This window comes from Dermacentor silvarum, chromosome 4, assembly GCF_013339745.2.
Source record: "Dermacentor silvarum isolate Dsil-2018 chromosome 4, BIME_Dsil_1.4, whole genome shotgun sequence".
NCBI classification, from domain to species: Eukaryota; Metazoa; Arthropoda; class Arachnida; order Ixodida; family Ixodidae; genus Dermacentor; species Dermacentor silvarum.
In genome coordinates, this window is record NC_051157.2 from 61071091 (window position 1) to 61093831 (window position 22741).

Below are 22741 nucleotides of genomic sequence, written 5' to 3' on the forward strand. Positions count from 1 at the left end.
AGTCCGGAATCGCAATTTTTACTGAGGCGTCGGCAATATGATTTTTATTGTTCACTGAACGTTTCGCCTTATTTTGTTGCTTTATTCAAAGTTAAGCAGCTAAAGGAGTGAACTTCGGCATTTAGTAAATAACACTTGTAAAATATTCCCTGGATTGTAGGAAACGACAGCCCTTCATAGTTACTGACGCCTCGGGTTCGTGGGAAAGTCGCTGTCCCGAAGCGTTGGCTTAGCATGCCGCAGCCGTGTCTAGAAAATTTCTCCTATTTTTCCATCATACACGATGCTACTGCAGATATGTTATATATCCACCTTGTTCGGTCTCTCCACCTTTGCGAATCGTGAAGGTTGCAGTGCCAGTCACGTGTGTTATAGCTGTTCAGCTCAGTTATATATATTGACGAGGCAAACGTATAGTGCCAGACACACGCGCAAAGTTCTGTATATACGTTTCATGTAGCTGCGGCTTTTGTATAACCGCACGAAAACGACGACAAAAAGCTCATTGCCACGCAACCCAGCGTTTACAATGTGGGAGTGTCTTCTGATCTAAAATAAATTAGTATATCTCGAACACATTGAACTGCGAAACACCTTGGCTGTATAGCGTTGACTCTCGTCCAGATGGCCAAGTCCCTCTCCCGCAACCCTCATTCACAAATACCGAGGCCTGCTGTGTGCAGCGCCTCCTGTGCAATCGAATCACAGTAGCGAAAGAATGCACACGGGGTGCCCACGCCTGTTTCCCCAAGGTGAAATCGCGCCTGCTTTATGCCGCCGGCGCCATACCTGTGCGTTATGCCCTTCGGAAGAAATATGTACTACGTATTACCCGCGGGCGGAGCCAATCTCAGAGGTATAGAACGCGCAGTATGGGAACGTTCGTAAACGTGTGTTTAATTTGGAATGCCGTCTGAATATATGAGACCGTGGATGAATACAAGGTCGCCTAGGCGCTTATTTGCGCGCATACCGCGGTCATACATTTCCGTAGGTGTGTCGCAGTCAACTAGAGGCTGCATTCTAATCGATGGCGCTTAGTCTGATTATAGAACGATGTCGGACACATACAAGACACAGAATGAGATGACTAAAAAACCAAGCGAATACTGTGGCCTTTGTGAGTAGGTAACTTGAACGGAAAGTTACTGGGCGCTTGCAAGAGTTGTTGAGAGCGTGACTGCCTTTGCCGACTGCGGGTGGTCTAGAGCCCTACGATGAACCCTATGAAGGCGTAACATACAGGGGCAGATACTTGCAGGTTTAACAAAGCTTGCGAAGAAGTTTAAGAGCATGCAGTGAGTGATGGTTGCAGACAGGGGTAATTGGAGATCGCAGGAAGAGGCCTTCGTCCTGCAGTGGACATAAATATAGGCTGATGATGATGATGATGATGATGATGATGATGATGATGATGAAGAAGAAGAATGAGCGATGGAACGAATATTGTTGTAGACGTAACGTATAGAGAAAACAGCGGTGTGGTTTAGAGACCAAACGGGGGTAGCCGATGTTCCAGTTGCTATTAACAAAAATAAATGGAATTGGGTTACCCGTGTAAAGCTTAGGGCAGATAACAGGTATATTCTGTAAGAGTTACAGAACGAGCGCCAAGTGAAGGAAAGCGCAGTCGTGGATGGCAGAAAACGAGGTAGTGGAATGAAATTAGGCGATTTGCAGCCGCAAGATGGGGTCAGCTGGTGAAAGAGATGTGTACTTGGAGATCACTGGGAGAGACCTTCGCGCTGCAGTGGGCATGCATAGACTCATAATGATCCCGTAAGCTAGACAGAGCTCGAAGCACGGATAAAATAAATAAAAAATCCTGCCCATCTGCACTTAACTTGCGTGGCTGCGTATATGTTTAGGGCGTCAATCGCCTCATATTTCTGCATGCGTCAAATGTTTGTGACAAAATGTTAGACATTTTCTCATACGGCAACTCAGTACGTCCCCATGAGCGCGGACACACAATCCCCGCAGAAAGCCTGAACAAACGCCACCCGCTGTCCGGTCGAACTCCTTCATGCCCCGAGGCCCCTAAGGAACGTCCACTCCAGTCACTGGCGCTGCCTCGAAGGCGTACTTCCGTCTCTCGTGCCCGGCAGCACCACATATGCATCAGCGTCGCGCAGTTTCCCCCCCCAACTGCCCGTCGCGTACACAGGTGGAAGAAGGCATTTAAATCTGCGCGCCGCAAAACCGTTTTGCATCTGACCACCGCACTCCAGCTGAACCCCTCATTACCGCTTGCATTTGCCAGCCCACCGCTGCAGCCATCATCCCCCCACTTCCTTTTTTCATCTTGTCTTCTATGACGACACCTTTCCTCTAAATGATGATACGATAGCAGTGCACGGAGGGCAAGCGGGGGTGATCGTTTTCACTCCGTAAACAGGACGCGACTTCCTTCGGCGCACGAGCCGCCTCGAGCCGAGCACGAGCCGCCGGCGGCAGCGGCGGGAAAGGGGCCGGTTCGTTCGGCCGGCCCGGAGCACGCTGTCTCGCTCTCCTCCGTGGACAGACGGGGCGTCCCCCTTTTCTTTCTTTTCCTACTCCTGGCATATCTTTTCTTTTTTTCGTATTCTTTAGGTGGTGAATCTCCGGGGCATCGTATCTCTGCCGGCTGCATTCCGACACGGCCGCAAATGCGGCGGCAGTGAGAGGCGAGTCGCTCATTTAGCGGTCCTTGATCGCGGACAAGAGCCGCGCGAGCGAGCGGCCCCACTGTTCGCGCTTGGCGGCACCGTGCAGACAGCTGCGGTTGACTGGTCGGTGTATACACTGGGTTGCGTCTTTTAAGCACATCCATTTCCTCGTCTTTTTTTCCCCCACCGCTGCACTTATTGATCTCGTTGCTGAGCTGCCTTCTTCTGTGTATATAAGAGCGCGCAACACGCCGCGACTGGCGGGGGGTCGTGCTGCTGACTAGAGCTTTTAATCATGGCGTGCCAGCAGCGTGGAGAGGAAAGATGGTGGGAGCGTCGTTTCGCTGGAGGAGTTGGAGCTGGTTAATGTAACCTCAATGAGAGCGAGCGACTCGAGGACTGTCTTCTGAAGTGCGGGACTTGAAGTACATCGACCCGTTTTGGCCCTGCCAAAGGCACTTTATGTAACGGGAGTGTCTTCGAGCCTCTGATGAGGAAGTATGCGAAGTACTTCTGTCGCCAGCCGTCTGGCTTACAGACTTGTGTCCTGGTGCCGTGCCGTTTCTTTTTGACATTTCTTTCTTTAAGCGGTATAGCGAAAGAGCGAGCGAAGCTATACGTTACCGGCTGTTAAACATCGCACGAAGCCCTCGGGGTTCATTTCCTGTGCATGTTTTGCACTCTCTCTAATTTCTTCGTTGCTTTGCACGTCATAGGCCCGCCGGGTGCTGCTTATGAAGCCTTGATTTGAAGGGGGAAATGTCGTCTCGCACTGCAGCTAGCTGTGTTGGAACACTACACACACGCTCTTTCATTTTTCTCATATATTTTTCCCACTTCCCCAAGCATTGAATAATCAACCGGGCACGGCCTTGATTAACCTCCCTGCCTTTCCTTCTCCTTACTCTCTCTACACATGCACACACGCACATGCACGAAATGTACGCGCACATGCGCCAAGTAAAATGAAGTACATGTCGCTGGAACGCGTCACCCAAAAGGAGGTTCGAAATACTTCTGCAATCGTTTAGCTTCGTTCGGTGTGCTTCGGCTTGCAGTTCAGCTGCATTCAAAAGAGCTTGACGCGTTCCAAATTACGGAACAGTACTGCTGGCGGTGATACTGCAGCCTTTATTCGCAGAAATTTTGGCAACGTGGCGTTATCGAAAATATAAATTTCTTTGCAGTCTTATAACACATGGCGGGGAATGAATAGTTTCACACTGCACTAGTGCATGAATAATAAAACGAAGCTTTCTTTGTCAGTGCATTGCCGTTAGTTGTATAGCATTTAATTAACCGCTTCACTAAAGCTTCGCCTCACACATGTATCAATCAAGGAGATTTTTTAAAACCTCCTTGGTATCAACAAGCGCGTTAGTTCTGCGTGCTTTCTTTTCTTTTTTGAACCTACACAATGTGTCTCTCAATTAGAAGTATGGCAAATTGGCTTACGTTCATTGTCTTAATTCTAGACTGGAAGCCAGATTTACGAGGAAATTCGATCTTTTCGCAACTCCCATGTTCCAAGATATTTTGTGACCGCCTGCCCCCCACGCAAAAGGAGGCGCTTAGCACTTGCTGTGTCTTTCTATATTAGGGTTTACTGCCACCAATATACACCTCCTCAAAGCGTCAACCTCGTTTGAACATCCTGTCATGTATACTGGTACGATGTGTTAGCATTTGAACTGGCTCGCTAATGGGGCGGAGAGGGATGATAGCCTTCTTACCGTTCGTATTCAGATCTAATTGCTTCTAGAATACAATTTTTGTCTTACGTTCATGCTTCCCGGTTTGCGAACGTGTCTACGCGCCGACGAGCTTCCTTTCGAAGTCGATACGCTGTATGCTCGTTAACGGTCGACTTCGTCGTACATGTAGCACTCGGCAAGTAAGCAGAAGCGTCAGGAAGTGCTGCGCTGTAGTCACAAAAGGGATACAACATTGCCAAGTGCTTTGAAAATAACATCTACCTCATGTCTTAGCCTCTCCCTTTGTTTGTTTGCAATAAAATTCGTTGCGGTTTTCGTAACGAAGCGTGAAAGGGTATATCGATAAAATGATTTACGACGCTCTCGGTTAATTCCTGCCTTTACGGTCCTACAGCCCCTCCTCACCCGCGTGATTTCTTTCTTTGTGCGAGATGCGGTCGCCGCTTACGTTTCCTCCCATATCCAGGCAAACCTTCGCTTTCGTGATTCGACGCGCAGTGAAATTCAGGCCGTTCTGATTGTATCGCGCATTTCAGCACCGCCTTTCTGTCGTTAATGAAGCGTAGAAAGAGGGCCGCAGATGAGCCCCCGTATACTATGGCGTGCGTGCCTTAGCCGCGTATTCCATGCGATGTCTTTATCGGCACTCTGTAACGGGAACTGTGCGCACAGCTCGGAAGATATAAGAGTATAACGAAAGCCCGATGGAATGCAGGAATCGGTGTCTTGCGCGCGGCACCGATCGTTGTATCGAGCATGAGCGTGCCAGATCGGTCGTGGCGTTTCCGGAAGAAGAAGAAGAAAACACTGCGCTCTACTTGCAGGACCTCCTGGCTGCGATGTATATGAGGCGATGTGGTCGCCAGGCTCACGGCCGAATTTCTGCCTTTATATTTCTTGCTTTTTTTTTTCTTTTTGCAGCGTCTGCGCGCTTCATGATCTCGGAGGCTATAATACATCGTTTCGGCGACGCTGCGTGCTCGTGCTTGTGCGGACATATTCTCTTCGTACCTTCTTCTCTCCGCATCTTATCTACCCGTTCCCCTTTTTCTCAGTGCAGAGTAGCCAACCGGACAGTTACTCTCGTTAATCTTTCTCCCTTTCGCCTGTAATTTCTATTTCTCTCTGCGTGCTACCCTGACGCTTGGAAGTATATTCTCTCTTTAATAGGTGAAAATAGCGCGATAGACTGGAAGAAGAACGTTCTATCATTTTAGTCCTGTGTGTATTGCGCTGTTTTAACTTTCTGACGATGTATAAACCAACCCAAGCATCTTCTACCCTTCTGCGATTCTTATATTATCTCCCTTTCGCATTCACATTGTAAGCTTGATTTGATTCCCAGTTCTGCTTCCGCAGACCTGTCTTGCCTTGCAGTATATTACCTCCCTGTTTAAAGGGGCCCTGAAACATTTCTGAACGTAGTAAAAAAAAAAAAAAAGTTGCCGATCTGTTAAGGAGGCTCCTGTGAACATGTGAGCCACAGATAATTGCACTGCATGCAGCCTGGAACTTACAAACTCGTGTCAAAAGCAGTGAACAGTCGCTTATTGCTCTCGCATCCGTAATGTCATCACCGGAAGCAGTTGGCCAACCAACGCTATTGGCTGATTTCGTGATCGCGAGAGCGTTCTCAGTAATACATAATTGTTAATTTTGAGTTTGAGTAGCCAGCCGGCACTTACACTGGCTAACCTCCTTGTCGCTAGCGGAGATGAATTGAGAGAGAAAGCAGGGTATCGGTGCGATAACTCCTTATAGGTGAAGGATTCGAAAATATTTTGATGGCATGAGATTCGTGGAACGACGTACCGTAATAGCGAGGTCATTATATTATTAGTTAGGGGGCTTTTTAATTAGGGGCTGTTTCAGGGCATCATTAATCGAATGTATTGACCAGTTGTGTCTGCAAAATCAAAGAAGCAAATTGTGAACGTGCGCCTCGCTTTAACGGGCACAGTCGATGTGAGAGAATATCCAGAAGCGCAACGAGTCCATTTACTTGTGTGTGTCATCGGAGCCGAGCATGAAAAAGGGCGCATAAAGAAGAGACCGCGAATTATGAGCAAGAGAGGCAACTCCACTATGTTACTCACAGTGCCCGAAAGCCACCGTGTTGAAGTTTAGGCCCTTTTTCTTGACGTCAAGAACATCTGATTAATTACTCTTCAGCCGCCACTGCTCTCCGACCTTGTCCTTATAGAGCGCCTTGAGCAAAATATGTGTGGCGTAACGTGTCACCACAGCCCCTCATATGCTCCGCCAACTAATCAATCGCTGTCGACGCAGGACCGGAAACAGCTGGCTGCTTGCTGCACTTGACCTGTCACGTAACACCGAGCCAGGAAACGGAGCAAAAACGAAGCAACGCCCTCGCTTCTTGGATGCTGCTTCTGCGCGAAGGCGAAGATCATGACTACACTTTCAAGGGCCTCTGAATTACATCTTTTTTATCTTGCTTAATGCACTTGCGAGCGCTTGTGATATTTTTCACAGCCGCAACTTTTCTTATAGAGGGTGTACTGGACAAAAATTAAATAATAAGATAAAGGAGCAGGTCAACTTTAACCTCCTGGCGTAAAGCGAGGTATGCGTACCTTCAGGGTATTTAGATTGCTCATTTGATCTTACCGCTGGTACTGCAGCGGTTTGTTTCTTATTACGTTGCGTGCTTGGCGTAGCTATAGAGGAAGCGCTGGCGCGGGGTCGGCGGTTTCTTTCTTCTTCTTCGCTTTGCTTTCCTCAAGTTTTTCTCGCAAAACCATTGAAAGAGCATCGCTCGAAGCGCCGTCCTTGTGTAGGCCGTGCGAGCACTGGCGGCCTGCATGGTGTAGCCCCGTGGCCCATTTATATACGCCGCGAGAGAGCCTCGGGCGAATGCTTTCTTTGCATGCGGGGCTCTGTATTCGACCTGAGACGAGGTCGTTTCCCAGTTTGTCGGGCCACGAGGAAAGTTTAGACTACTCAGAGTGAAAGTTTGCGCACGTTATAAGGGCGAATACATAGCCGCGCGTGCGTATGCAAACCGATCGTCCCCAGCCTCGGCTCGAAAGGCGCTCGTATTTTGGAAATATTGCTTTTATTTTACAGACTTGCAGGTCAATTGACCGGTTTCAAGGTTGGTGCCTGGTACTTTATTTTTTGCTCGGGTGCCGTAACCTTTCATTAACATGTGTGTCTGCTCATTAATGCTCGCGTGACGATGTGCCTAAAGATGATAAATCGGCTAACAAAGGCTATACGGCCGAGGAGGAGTGCGTGAACTCCCAGTTTACCATCTCGCGAGGCAGCTGCTTCAATTTGAGGTACACTGTTTTCGCGACATTGTATTGTATTATAAAGCCTAACTTTTTGGTTGGTCACAGCAATGTCCGAAATTATTTTCTTGTACTTCGTGTGCTGGCATTGTTACACTGGTATCGCTTGACTAAGAAGTTGACTGAGAAATTGTGGAGAAAGACACTGCGGTCATAGCGGGACTAACCCGTCTCAAAGTGAGACTCGCGATGCTTGGCTAGTATTTCGCGTTCTAAAACCAATGATCCACTTGGCGCAACAGCGCGCGACAGGCGAGAGAACTTCGTCAGCTTTCGTATTCTAGGCCTCTGCGTCGATCGAACGCAGGGTGGCCTCACTCTGTGTTCGTCCGCGTCTCAACAAGTACGTTGCCTTCAGAACAATAATGGCCAACCAAATATATAGCTCACCAAGACATCCTGATCATGTTTCATCTTAGTTCTCGAGAAGCGCAGCACATGACCGGTGCTCCTGCTTAATGAATCCTTTTGCACAGCCCATAATTAATCTACATCATTGTGTGTAACTGAGTTAGGCCATTGTTCTTAGCTAGTTAGTTGTCATTTTGCTACCTCTGAGTGGCCTCAGAGAGACGAGCAAGAATCTATGCACTTTTGCCTAATGTGTATCGGGCTTTCTTTCTTCCGGACTTGCTGTTTCTCTTTGTCTCAATGAACTCTTCCGCACGTAGAAAATAAGGAGTAGGCGGAATCGGCCACGGGTGATCACATCATTCGTCAATCGTAGCTTACACACCACGTGTACTTTTGGGGCCAAATACGCTGCAAACAATTTCGCCTGAGTATGCCGTATGTCAGGTAAATAATCGACAGAGGCATCCGTACCGTCAGCGTAGGCAGGCGGCAGGTAGCGCACCATGGCCGACCGCACGGATCCCCACGACGGATTCTCGAGGTTGTTGCACATTCCGGTGAGAGTGCGGTAGCGGCTGAGCTCGCACTTGACCGGCTTCAGGAAGGTCGGGCAGATGTCCTTCACCAGCGTCTTGGAGGTGTCGATCTGAGGCAGGCCGTACACGATGGCGTGGTACGACAGCGAGAACCTGCGACGATACGAGGCGCGCGTTCACATCTCGCCGAGGAAATTCGGAGGCATGGGGACGAGAATTCTCGCATTTCTGGGCATCGCGCAGGAAGGCACGGGCTGTGAGTTAGGTACACAAGGAAACACATGGAATATAGTACTCTAGTAAATGAAGTGGATTGCGTTTCACGCGTTTATAGAGGTGCAGAATCGCAAGGCCCCGTAACTCTCTCACTGTTTATTTCACTGCTGAGTCTAGGAAGCATTTTTGTAATATTCTTTCTAAACTCTTCAGTGAAATAGTCGGTAAGCGTCACGTTGCCTTGTGATGATGAACCTATATGAGCACGTGACATTTTGTATATACTCCATTTGCTTTAGTGCTCCTACGAGGGCAGGGAGTCGTAGTACAACTTTAGCGTCTATAGCTTATTTGCAGCTGTTTGCCACTTTGTGCGCCTTAGCTTTTATATCTGGGTAAATATTACGGTTGGCTGACAGCCACTTTTTGTGATTAATGAATCATTGTTAACAATGCATTCGTGTCCACAGTGGCGAACCCCAAGTCGGATTGTCTAGATAAGTGGAGTTCTCATGTATATTGGAACATCGTTGTCCTAGATAGTATCTCTATAGTCACAAAGAATGCGCATTCACGACGGTAGATCACAGCTCCATATATATTTTGCCCAAGAACTAAACAGGTGTCTTCACTATCGAACGGTTAGCACGCCGCTCAGTGGTGCAGTATGTTTTTATTTTTACTGTGCAATTAAGGTAGTGTAATATGTCGACATAGGCGTGCATAATCATTGCTTACAGCCCCAATTTCTTTCTTTTTTTACCGAGTAGAGTTAGGTAGAAATTGACAAGGACGCAAGCAAAGACGCAACTAAGTCGGCCAAACTTCTACATTGATCTGAGTGCAGGCCTTCGTAGAGTGAAAGCCATGTACGCTACCTGCTACTGCATTTGTGCAAGCCCCCCGAGTCGATGTCGATATAAAAATCTTATCTAGCTAACATCAGCTGCACAAAATACGACTAGCGGATGTATAAATGGTTTAAGGTCGCCGTAGAGCTTTGAGTTTGCGCCTTTTAGAGGTCGGCAGACTTTAGAACCGCTCCCAGCTGATAAGATGTGTGTTGCTGAATGCGGCCAGCTGACGTCGAAAGAAATTCCAGGCCGCAAAGAACGGGTTTCTTATCACAAGACTTACGTCAGGGCTGTCGCGTGTATCAAGTGTGTTGAGTGTTATGATGCAATAGTTTATATCGTTGCTTTAATGGTCAGCAGAAGAAGCGGAAGCTACACAGTGCCGTAGTAAATTTTCAATGTTCATAGAAACCTTGCTACTACGCCGTTTTCTTTTTATTTATTTTTCATGTTTATTTTAGTTTGTCTTTTAGTTTGTCTTCATCACTGATTCGATGGTATCCTCAGCCATTTCTATCGTTATGTGCGCCCTTCTTTTCTTGTTTTTCTTGCGTATTGAAAGTCATTTGCAGCTGAGGCGTTACCAGGTATACTTTCTAAAACTCTCAACTTTAATAAGGCAATGAGAGATTAGTGTGTTTTAGGCGTTGCCTTGTGTAATTTCTTGCCGAAGCTGCACCCAAGTTATCACCTTTTCTTCACTTCCAGGATTACATTTATGATAGCCACTGTGACTGTGCGCAGAAAAAAAAAGAAACATGGTGGGTTTTTTACTTTCTTTCCTTCTTTCATTGCACAAAAGGTTGACGTCGAAGGTAAAAAAAAAAAAAAGTTTGACGCCACGAGGAGTAAGCGTATTTCGTGGTATTTATGTATTATTTCCTCTTATTATAACATTATTCTGTGTGAAATAACTCATTTGAAGGACATAGTATTGCACCGCTTGAATGAACTCAAAATCTGCTCTTCAAAATTGGAACTCTGAATAATCAGCACGTAACATGATGGATAGTTAGACAGTTCACATCAGTTCGATAGTTCACTACACACATACAGGAAAGCAAAATAAATTTCAAAGGTCCTCCATGGTATGTTTTGTCAAATCGCTATCGTCGTGAGTTAACGAGGACTTGACGTGAATGCGAGAGACTGCAAAGAGGCAGAAGTATATACAAAACATATGCCTGCTTTCCCGTCGGTTTGCGCCTTCGTGAAGTATGTAGCTAATCCATATTGCGCCTCAGAGGCTACTGATGTGCTATGCACGCTTTATTCTTCGTTATTTTATAGCCTGAAAAAAAGAAACATACAATGCACTCTGTTCAACAAATATCGACAAATTTAAGATTCTTCGTGCACATGCCCGTCGGCTTCTGTTTCGTGAAAAGTTGCTGTAGCAGCGCAAATTCGTCACTGACTAAATATTCCCACCAACTTATATATATATATATATATATATATATATATATATATATATATATATATATATATATATATGTATATTTAATTGCGAAATGTCACACGGGCCCCTGTATAAGCTCACTCAGTATAAACTTTTCTTAATAGGGCCGCTTCCCTATTTTGAGAAAGCTCACATCCAATCATCGGTGCCTCAATTTTCGCCATGATTTTTATCATTATACTACCACTGCCATCTCAAGTTTCGTACTGCAACTAAGAACTGTTAGAGTAAAGTGGGCTATAGACGACGTTATTTTCGATTCACAGGGCACCGCCGTGTTGGGTTGTTACACCAACAATTTCTCAGTTTTGGGAGCAGTGACGTCAAATTAACATGGGCACGCAACACCGAACGCATCCGCACAACCATTTGCATGCATATGAATCGACTGTAATGCCGTGCATTGGCTTCGTTACAGGTTGAAAACAGCAGCGTTAACCGCCCAAGATGGCGGCACGCAAGCGCTTGCGTAAAATAGTCTATAAGTGAATAGTGGGGCACATGGACTCACTTCTGAGCGAGTATCCTGGAGGCATCGAGGATGATCTCGGAGGGCACGGTCACGTGCTCAGGCGTGGGCGTGTCCGAGGAAAGCTCGTAGATCTCGTTGGGCACGCTCTCGCCGAATTTGGTCTTGGCTTCGAGCAGCGCCTGGTTCACGTCGTCGTACGTGATGCACTGCTGGCCCTCGGTCAGCGTCACCGCTTTCAGCCTGGACAAAAGAATGCAAAAGGTGAATCCGGATGGCACGGTATGTTGCACACACTGGACATTCGTCATCAAAACGCGTTCTCATTTTGAGCGCGTATCTCGTTTTTACTTGGGCGCATCTCGTTTTATTACTACTGCAGGTAATCTGAACTCTGTTTGGCCGCGCGTAACATCGAGGAAAGAATTCAAAAAGACTTTTGGTCCATGACAAACGTTTGTCATTGCCCGACTGCCTTCCCTAACCGTGAATAACAGTCGTATGAGTTTTAAGGAGTTCCTCTCTAAACGCGTTTTAGTTTTAACTGCAGTTTGCGGCCGTCGTCTCGTCTCACGACCTTTGTAAAACACTGGCATCTCAGCATAAGCACATTTATAGAGAGTAAACACTCGCACAGATAAAAATGTTGGAATAAAACAGAAATTTTCTGTTGCTACAATCATAAAAAAATTATGTAAAATAAATAAGAATGCTATATGAGTCGGAGTTTTCACTCCTATAGCGCCGGATTTGGGAGTGTACTTTTTTTTCTCCGATAGGTTATCTTCAGATAAGCTAGATTCATCATTACGATCATTCGTCTCGCCCAGCGTCCCAATTTTTTCGTGCGAATGCGGAGTGCGCGGCGCCTTGCCCTCGCCTCCTTATAGCAAGAGCACGCGTGTTCGTGACTTAAGTGTCAGTGTCGTCATACTTTTAGGAAATGGATGAGGATGAGGAGGAAGGTGGCGTTATGCGCATAGCTTACAACGTAAATAAATTCGGCAAAGCAAGGTGACCAAGGGTTACCGCCGTGCCTATACAGAATACGGCGCCGATTCGCGGCAAGTCGCGTGATTCTATGCGGGGCTAAGCATGTGCGGCTTATGGCAGTGGAAGTTACGTTCTAAATATGCACCCCGCGATCACGATGCGACCCCTTCGGGTTGCTCCGAAAAGCTGGAGTGCTCGCGACCGTTTCTGGTGCGTATTAGCTCATTTATTTGCCTCCTTTACCCACATTTATAGTTCTTTCTTTGTCAGCCTCGTCGGGGTCGTTGTGTCCTCCCCTGCATTTTTTGAGGTCGCCGCACGGCCGATGCCGGCTGTTACGCGATCGATGACGCAATCGCCTTCCGTTGTGCTAGCCACAGTAAAGGCGCGGCGTGGAGTCTGCTGTAGTTTGCTTCGCCACCCAGTTCAACCCGTCTATAAACTGTCACGGTAAACTACCATCCCGCGAAAGAGCTTTATTTATCTTGGTATTCTGTCCTGCTTTTCTTTTTTCTTCGTTCACGCATCCGAATGCGTGCTGATGCTCCTGAGTATATTGCGCACATTGTACGATACCCGAGCTCGTTTTGCGGATACGTGAAGGATATTTGAGGGCAGATATTTGAGAGCGTTAACAATGCTGCATTTGTTATACGGTAAAGCAAAGCGTTATTTGTGTAAGAAAAGAACAAAAATGAGCGGGGGCTCTTATGACTGATCTCATGGCACGAATAAGTAGTGCGTGCAAGCTAAACATTCACGCACGTTTCACAATAATGGCAGGGTTAAGCGTACATATCTGCCTGAAGCGGCCAACTCCTGCATGTGGCTGTCATTTTCATTTGACCTCAGCCACACAGCGTTTGAAGAATCGCAATATCTGTGACCCAGCTCTACATGGAAAGTGCCTTTGATTCTCGAGGGCGGTCAGTCGGGATCTTGAGCGTGCAGCCGCATAGCCACCGTCGCCGTGCGGTCAGAGGCATAATTCAAAGGGTTCGTTTCCTTCACCTGCCTTCACCTGCTCTCGCTCAGCTGCTGCCACATTTTGTGTCAAGACCTTGGTGGGCTCGCAAAGGCATGATTAAACGGAGCACACTCACCAAGCAAATTAAGTGTTCGACGCGGCTAAAGTGTAACCGGTCGCTACTATATATCATAAACGCCCGTATACCGACTTGCAAGCACCCCTGTGCCTTTCGCGGGCTAATTGATAATGTGGGCTATACCAGACGGCGAGCCGACAGCGCGCCTATGCCGCCTAATGCAGGAGCCATAAACTATCTCTGTGGCAGTGTTTGTGCGTCCGCTCCGTGCGTTGTCACAAGTTGCGATCTTGCCACGCATTCCGGTGAACGGCGCGTAGGTAGCCTGTTGCAGCTACCGCATTGAAGCGGATTTATCCAGCCGGTGGTTATAAGATTTCCAGTGCAAATGCCTTTTCAATTGCCGCATTTCCGAAAAGCAAAATATGATTTTAGTTAAGGAAGAATATATGTAAGTGCTACGGGAAGACTGAAGATAAGGACAAATAAGTGTTGTGAATGGTGTGACATATTGATGGACTGATCGTGTTTCTGCGTAATTCGTTATTTCAACAGTCAGACGCCTTACGTATTAACTAGTTGTCGTCTTCGGCGAAATTCAAGAGACAGAGAAGAGCAGTGGGGGTGGGGGGGCACCTAGAAATCCAGTCACAGTATGCATGTGAGAATGAATCTAAGTAAAAATTAATCGTATAGAGTGAAAGTGAGCAGTACCCGCCGTGGTTGCTCAGTGGCTATGGTGTTTGGCTGCTGAGCACGAGGTCGCGGGATCGAATCCCGGCCACGGCGGCCGAATTTCGATGGGGGCGAAATGCGAAAACACCCGTGTACTTAGATTTAGGTGCACGTTAAAGAACCCCAGGTGGTCCAAATTTCCGGAGTCCCCCACTACGGCGTGCCTCATAATCAGAACTGGTTTTGGCACGTAAAACCCCATATTCTAATTATGAAAGTGAGCAGCAGTAAACGAAAATAATCGACCTGCACGTTTTGCGATAACTACGCACCGCTTGAAGTATCACAACTGCGGCAACACATCTTATGTGACCATACCCTTGTTTCGAAACACTAACCGCGTCTTCCATCGCGAAGTCTAGTTTTAGTTTTATGCAAGGAACACGATATACGCGTGCATCAAGAGGGAATAGATGAGAAAAGATAAATTTGCATTGATACAATTCACTCCAAATGCCCTGCTCTGCTGGCCGTTCCCCATCTCTCCTTTCCTCCCGGTAATTGATTAATTAATTTATTGACTGGTTCATTAACTAGTTTATTGATTGAATGACTGCAAATGAAGCTAGGAAATCAGTGTATATTTATCGTGCATGTTCTCAGTAAGCAGGCAGTAGCAGTTTGGGTGCCCTTCGCTGTGTGGTTCGTCTTCGTCGCGTTGTTATTTCAGTTTGACTTATCGATTACTTTGATGGTGTTGGAAATGCCGTCGGCGCTGCTTTTTTCCCAACTATACTAGAAAGAAGAATGGAACAGATAAAGGCTAGCAAAAAAAAAAAAAAAACCATTGTACTCCGCTTCTCAATATCCATGCAGCGCTAGCTGGAGCATGTGTCAGCCAACCATGGGCCGAATTCATTAAAAATGCACATAATACCTGATTGGTTTGGGCCTTGGCAACCGCGCATATAGCATTCCAAGGTTAGCGAAGGCACTGGCGCTGGTCAGCCGCGAACCACGAACAGCTCGTTTTATAGCTTTTTTACTTGACGCGCACAAGCTGTGGCTCCCCCAACACTGCGCCGTTTTGTATATACAGGCATGCATCAGACATCCTCTAGGTAACGATGACTGCGGCACACATCCGCTGCGGAACCCTGCCAACACGGCCGCGCACTGCTGTGCTCTCGGTCGCATTAAGTCATAACGACGGGCTTTTGCAATCGCCGCAGCTATACTTCTCGCTGCCACCGACGACGTTACAGCTTTTCGAAAGCATGCGTGCCTGAGGCTGTGTTTGCGACGAGCGAACTCCGTACGTTACTGCCGGTATAGTTGCAAATCCGGCTATATATCTACAGCTTCGAGCACTGCTCTTTCGACTCGTAAGTAAAACAGCCTGCAACGCCGAACACCGCCAGGCGACGGCCTGGCATGTCCACCGATTGCTCGGGGTATCATTATTCTTTTATACCGCGCCATTCAGTCGCCTTCGAGGCAACCCGGTAGCACGCGTACAGCGCGAAGTGCACGCCGTTCGCTCTCGGCGATATTGACAGAGTGTGCGAGAATGCGAAGGTAGCTCCTGTGCTAAAAGAAACGGGCGCGGGTATATGGAGGAATGATATGTGCGTGCTGTACAACGTAGCGCGAGAACATGCCGGCGAGTTCGTTTTCGCGTGGGCTTAGGGAAAGTAATTACGTTGTCGTGTTGGCGGCGCCTTATTGATAGAGGCGGTTCTTGCCCGCGCGTGCTCCGGTCTTTTCAGCGCTTGCAGAAAAATTATGCTGGCCGACTTCTCTTTCTTTTTTGTGCGCGGCAGCAGCTTCTGGAAAGCTGGGCATTCGTGAGTAATCAGCTGCTCGGTGTCTATAGGTTGCCGGGATGGCAGTACCACGATCGTAATTGCCGACCCGAACTGGCAAAGAGAAATGTAGTTCTCCTTAAATGAGCCGCATTTCCTTGAGGCTGCCACTGCGCCTTTTCGAAGGTGCACCCGTAATGCAAATGTGGCCACTACACGTGAGTGCCTCTGTGTATTTAGGTGTTAGCGAAATATGCTATAACTCTGCCCAGCGCGTGAGTTACCATAGCTCCTGCCCGACGCTCCCTGCTATACGCTCACTATAACCTGTGTTCGAATATAACTCAGTCCTTTTTTCACGGCAAACCATACCCAAAAATGTGGTTACGTGGAGTTTATATTATTTTATTGAGATAATTTCACGGCATATGAGTCGAGAATTAGAAGGCTGTGTCGCCTTCGTTTTTCTAGTTTCCAAGCACGTTAAACTTTTTCTCTCGGCAAAAGTGGCCTGTTGGCTATTTTAGAGGCGTAGACTGCCGTAATAATACGCGTTGCTGCCTAAACTGTTTCACGTGGGCAACACCAAAAGCGTACACTTCGTGCACCTGTCCCGTGACTCTGTTCTTGTCAAAAGCTCGCGCGTCTTCTTAGTCTGCTCATCAAACTTAGTTTCAGATTTTCTTTTGCTGTGTAACGGCAACCTAGCGCCATTACAGCGACACGCTGCGACACGCATCGACAAGTTTCATGCTTGTAAAAAAAAAAAAAACAAAAAACATGCATATACAGTTAAGGCTAACCGAGCAGATAATTATACGTTAGCATTGCTATTCTTCTTCGTTTTTCTTCGCTTTGAACAATAACCTTTGCCAAATTACTAAATAGTAAGTAGGCCACGTGTATTAACCTTGTCTTCAGATAAAGTGCCTGCCATTACAGTTTGTAGATTTCTTTCTTTCTGGTTTTTGTTTTTGTTTTTTCTGCCCGCACGGAATGACAGGGCAGCACCGCCGCTTCTTTGTGACGTGACGCCTTGCAGTTTGTCTGTAAAACGGTATACAAGTGGCTTTACTTTCGGTCCATGTATAGGAGGCGCCATTTCGGGCTGTATTAAGCATGTTTTCTCACTTTCACGCATGATGAGAGGAAGTCAAAGCCTACATCCCGCCTTGCACCAAATCCCTGATTATGCTTACAAACAACTAGTAATTAGAAAACGATTAAAAAGCGACCACGTCAACGTCTGATTAAGTCGGCACACCAAGACCTTGATATCGTCTATAGAAGGATATATCGTCTAGTTCCGTTCCTGTTTTGTTTCTACACGTGCCATCGACAACCCCTAGAATGTCATCAAACGAAGAGACCGCAGATATTTTCTTAAGAAGCGTGGAAATTTTTAAAAGAAAAGAAAAATTTCGCGGTCTTAATCGCGTTATCCGCTATACTCACTGGGGCACGAAATTGGAGAGGTACTGTAGGCCGGCAGCCGACGCTAGCGTAGGCTTTTGTATGATGGCCGCGTGCGGCTTGGTCGTCGTCACGATGAGGGCGCAGTCGGGACCGTACTCCGGGTTGTACGGCGTCGGCCGCGAGTCCTCGAACACCAGCGTGCCGCCGATACACAGCAGCGTGGTCGCTGTCATTATCATGTACCTGCGCAGAGGAGAGAGAGAGAGAGATAACACCGTCAGATGAATGGCGAAGTTCACTGCACGAGCGTAGCTTGAACATAATAAATTGAGAATAAGGGCCACGTAAACGGCTACTCATTATCACTGGTAAGAAAAAGGCACGACAGAAAATGAAAAAAAAACAACAACATGTAAGATAAACGAAGGTAGTAATGAGCCATTAACTAGAAATACATATACAGGCTCTCCCATAAAAATAACATTTGGGTACAGCTAATCTTGCAAATATGTAGCACAGTGGCCTTTCTGGGGTACAAGATATAGTAGTGCATTAATCGAGCAACTGTCGACAAGAAACTCGCGAAGTAGAACGCATATCAATAGCTGGCCGGCAACTCAAAAACGAGAATGTAGGCACAAACGAGTGAACAGCACAATTCTGTAGTGATTTTCTGTTTACTCGTGCTTACTTCGGTCCTCGTCTAGTTAGGGCTTATTGATCTTCATTGCAAAAGGGGAAGCCAACTAGACCAACAACGAGTAATGTGAAATCCTGGGCTAGTTTCTCACCGAAGGGTATTTCACTAAAACTTTTCATAAGAGCTGATTCCCGATGACGGCCGGCCAGTGGCAAACAGCACTTACGGAAGAGAAGTTTCGTGAATTCGGCCTTTGATGCGCTATCAGACAAATATCAGACACGGATGAACCGAATACATCAAAGTAAATAGACGTTGTAAAAGATACACACTATGATCTCCAACAAGGCGGGATTCCGTTAGACCCTCCACTTCGTAAACATACATTATAACAACTTGTAACGATAGCCGTATATACAGTCTGTGTACTGCTGGTAGACAGTATATGTAAAGAAAAGAGGTCATGCCAATAAGAAGAAAAAGCAGTCTGCTTGAAGCCTATAGGAAGAAATTATGTAGGCTGTATAATTTTATTTTTATAAAGATCGTTCCACTGTCTCTGCAATTATTTTGTTGTATAGAGATTCAAGAACAATGATTTCGGAGCGCGCGGTTACGCGAAATAAGGCCCTTACAACGACGCACTTATTAGTTTAAATATAATCTCAATTTGCTATACACGTTGCGCACTTTTAAAGAAAATCCTGGGTGCCGCTGCTGCTACTACGAGGGATTTTTTACGCCATTAGAATTCCTCTAAAATGGACGGCGAAGCGTCAAAAGCTTTAAATTGTCTTTTTTTTTTCAGATCTTCAGCCAGGTCTCCTCCGATATTCAGGCCGACGAGGGCCGTGCTTACGCTCCTGAGAACCCATTTTCTGGGCAGACGGGTAGTCGATTGCCTCTGGGCTGCGCGCCTGATTGCACTTTTCAATTTGAGATCACCGAAGCTTGACGGGGCCGCGTCGCGCAGAAGGGTTTGCGTGTGAACTGAAAACAGAGCAGAACATTACAGAGAAAAAAATATATATGCATTTGTTCATACTATGTACGGAACGCTGGTGCTACGTCTACTGTAACACGCGTTGAAAGGCTCACCTGCTCTTAAGATTTGTTTAGATTGTAATTTAGTGGACAACGAATGTATATGATTCAGCTTTTCCCGGGGTATTAACAAATGTGTAAATTGAGCGGAGATTGACAAAGTTCCTGCTTATCCCAATTATTTGGAGTAAACTTAGAAACATTTCTCCCTGTGTCCCACCACCCGCAACTATGGCAGCTATGACTGTGGAATATCACAAGATATGCCTTTATAATAACGTGTGCTATTCGAAGAAATAAATGGCAAGACCAAATATTTACATGAAAGCTATTAAAGGGTTCAGCGAATAATTCGTAAGGGCTAGCGCAGTATAATGCTGCGGTAAAGTATAGTATATCCTGTTATGTTATGCCGCAGCCCGACAGTGCGTGGCATTCCAGCAATTGCGTTCACAGTAACGTCAAATGCAACAACGTCGTGACTTCAATACGCGCCAAGAGCCTTAAAGTAAGTCAATGATAAATCGCGTTAGCCGAACACCAAACGCGCTGTCGTATCGAGTAAAGAAACAATAAAAGGTACGTCGCTGGACTTCCAAGGCGAAAAACGCTTACTCCGTTGATTCAAATGCTCGCCCCTCCGCTGTTTCGACTGTATCTACTTTGCATCCTTGTCTAAAGAGAACAAAATATGAAAAGAAGTGGTCGACACGAGCTCAAAGACCGGCCGCGATCAAACATTGAGGCAGAGAGACGGTGTCGCGCGACACCGGACAGACAGCGAGATGAGTCGTGTCGTCGGATGCGGCGCTTCACCGCCAGACAACCCAGCAGCGCACGCAAGCTGCTACACGCGCGCGAAGAGAACGGACGAGCAAACAAACAAACGAGACCGAAGACAGCGAAGTGCCTCTCATCTGACGTCCCATTCTCGTCGGTCGTCAGCGCAGGCGCAGTGCAAAAGCAAGGAGCCGCGCAGAAGCGACACAGAATACACAGGACGTTACGGAACGATCAAGCAGTGTTGCATGCACTCGTAGCCCCGTAGCAAAGCACGCGCGCGCGTGCGGCTGTGAAGCGCGCTGCTTCCGACAGTGGCTGACAAGACGGTAAAATGTATTTATCGACCGCACGCTGGGCGACCTCGCAGAGTTGACCCCGCTGACGCGGCGGCGAGCGCATTACACGCTCGTTACGGCCGGCCAGACGCCGATCTCCTTTACAGCTGACGTCTCGGCGCCGCCGGACGTTGCTGGCAAGGTCCCCGCTGAGTGCGAGCAGAGGCAGCATTCTATTTCTGTCTCGTTTTCACTTTCTAGCCAACGTTTGTGACCGCATGTTGCCTAATAAACGCGCGGCTGTTCGCGAAGGCAGTCGCCAAATATGCTGTCATGCTTCCCGCAAATATACTGTCATGTTTCCTGGCCTACATTTTCACTTCTGGATTGACGGGGAGTTCGTTCTCTTGTGAGTGTTTTTTGCGGATGGCTGAGATCTTGTTATTGTTTTTTTGTTGCTTTTAATTTTTTTTGTTCATACCTGAAGCGGTACGGAACTTGGCACTGTGTATTACAAAATAACTTTGTACGTTAGAATCATCCGTAAGAACAAGCGCAGGCCGAAAGTGATATTAGCGAGTTATTCAGCGAAGGAGGCTTGCGATTGAGAAGCAGTCCGTGGGAATCAAAACCTCCGTTAGCGCAGTTGTGGGAATCAAAACCTCCGTTAGCGCAGTCCCTAGTTTTATTTGTTCGTGTGATGTCGATGGCTGACGTGCTTTACTTCAGCAAATCTGATTATTGCCGCATGTTCACATTTTTGTTCGGTACAATTAATCGTTTCTATGCTTGGTTTAACTTACCACTATTTGTTCGAGCGTCATTTGCCTTTAAAACCACGGTTCTTTTCTAATACGCGGATCGATTTAGTCTGCTACCTTTCAAAATGTGATATTGGCCCATTACCATCCTCTTCTGTGTTACGACACAGTGATGAATAGCAAAATCGCTTATTTTTAATCAGCACCCCTTCTTTTTTGTTAATGCTTACTATACTCTGTCTACAACTATTAAGTAAGGGATGTGGTCGAAACAAGTACATTGGCCCAACTCAAGAGGCATCTGATCTCACTACAGGCTGAGAGAACGCGTCTCTCCTTACGATTAGAGAGGCTTCTTCCATCACACGAAAGTGCTGCAGTGAAGAAACCCCTGCGGCAAGCATTAACACATTGGAAATCTTCCGTGCGGAAGCGGCCTACATTCGCTGTTTGTTGTGTAAAGCAGCAACGATTCATTATGAAGACAGCCGTGTATAAACGAGAATAATCACGAGTATTCGCACGACCTGGAAGAAACTCTGCGTCGTATACGCCTTCTCGTTTTCGAGACAGCACGCACATCGTTTTGAAACCATTCTTTCTTGAGGTAAATACAAATGAGTAGTGCAGCCAAACAGCGCAGTGACCGATCAGTGCTAGTTTGACGACTACTTTTATGTGGTTTCGGCACTTCGCACACTTTTTAAAGCCAACGGATCTCGCACTCTCATCTGCCGATGTGCACTCGCGTTTCAGTGATACAGACCTGTGTGACCTCACTTCCGCTCTGTTACACTTTCCTTGTTGAAGTTCACGGATCTTAAAACGTGAGAAGTTTGAACAAACAACATCTGGAAGGTTGGAGTCAAGAGGAACAATGTAGTTATCGTTTCTCTTGCAAATAAAACAGAGCAAAATAATCTCAGTTAAGATAGACCGCCTGGTACCCCCGCAGGAAACAAAGGCTGCAGCGCCAATTGAAATTCACCCAACCCGCCAGCAATGCGTACCGCTTCACCTTCGCTCTCGGCACATTAAAAGCGTGGCCCCAAGATAGCGCTTGCGCAGCCGGGAAAACAATGCCCGAGGTTGCAATTATGCGCGAACGTACGTGAGCCCTGCGAACGTGAACTTCCCACGCGACAACGTGCATATCAGGCTCAGCTTGGTGGAGACAACTGTTTAAACACGGCAACGCAAATTGCGCCGTAGCTGCGGGACGGCGAGTGGACCAGAGGCGTTTTAGTAATTCTGAGCAACCGACCGAGCGACCGAGCGACGGAGCAGACACGTTTACACTCGGCAATGCAAGCTGCATAGTGGAGAACGCTGTGAAACCGCTTTAATTGCGACCCACTCTTTACGCCGTTGCGATGCTGGGGCGCGAGGATTTTGGCACGGGAGTAAGATAACACGACGACCCAGGTTGGGAGAGGGAAGGGGAAGTCGAGAGGTAGCGTCGAAAAAGGCAGGGTTGTTAGGAGTGTTGAGATTCAGTGGCGTAAAGCAAGAGAGAGTTAGAGAGAAAGGGGGCATGTGTTTTGGCTTCCGAAGCGAAAGCGTAGCGAGAGAAAGTGGTTTGTTGTGCGAGGAAACGGGACGACAAACGAGTTCTCAGTAGTGGGGACAAACGTGCACGCACCACTAGAGCGGTAGCTGCGTCGGCGTCGGCAGCGGAGAGTGAGAGGCCGCTTCCGGCAGCTCCGAATTCTCTGGCTGGCTGCAGAGAAAC

General features: G+C 47.2%; 1 protein-coding gene across 1 annotated transcript in view; it reads right to left on the reverse strand.

The window, feature by feature from the left end:
- LOC119448634 (peroxidase) overlaps positions 1-22741 on the reverse strand; it is a 177238-nt gene that overhangs the window by 45285 nt on the left and 109212 nt on the right. The window contains exons 2-4 of the mRNA XM_049665644.1: positions 17546-17749; positions 11614-11814; positions 8506-8723 (exon numbers count right to left, since the gene is read on the reverse strand). Coding sequence (XP_049521601.1) covers positions 8506-8723; positions 11614-11814; positions 17546-17749 — 623 coding nt within the window. The remainder of the gene's footprint in view (positions 1-8505; positions 8724-11613; positions 11815-17545; positions 17750-22741) is intronic.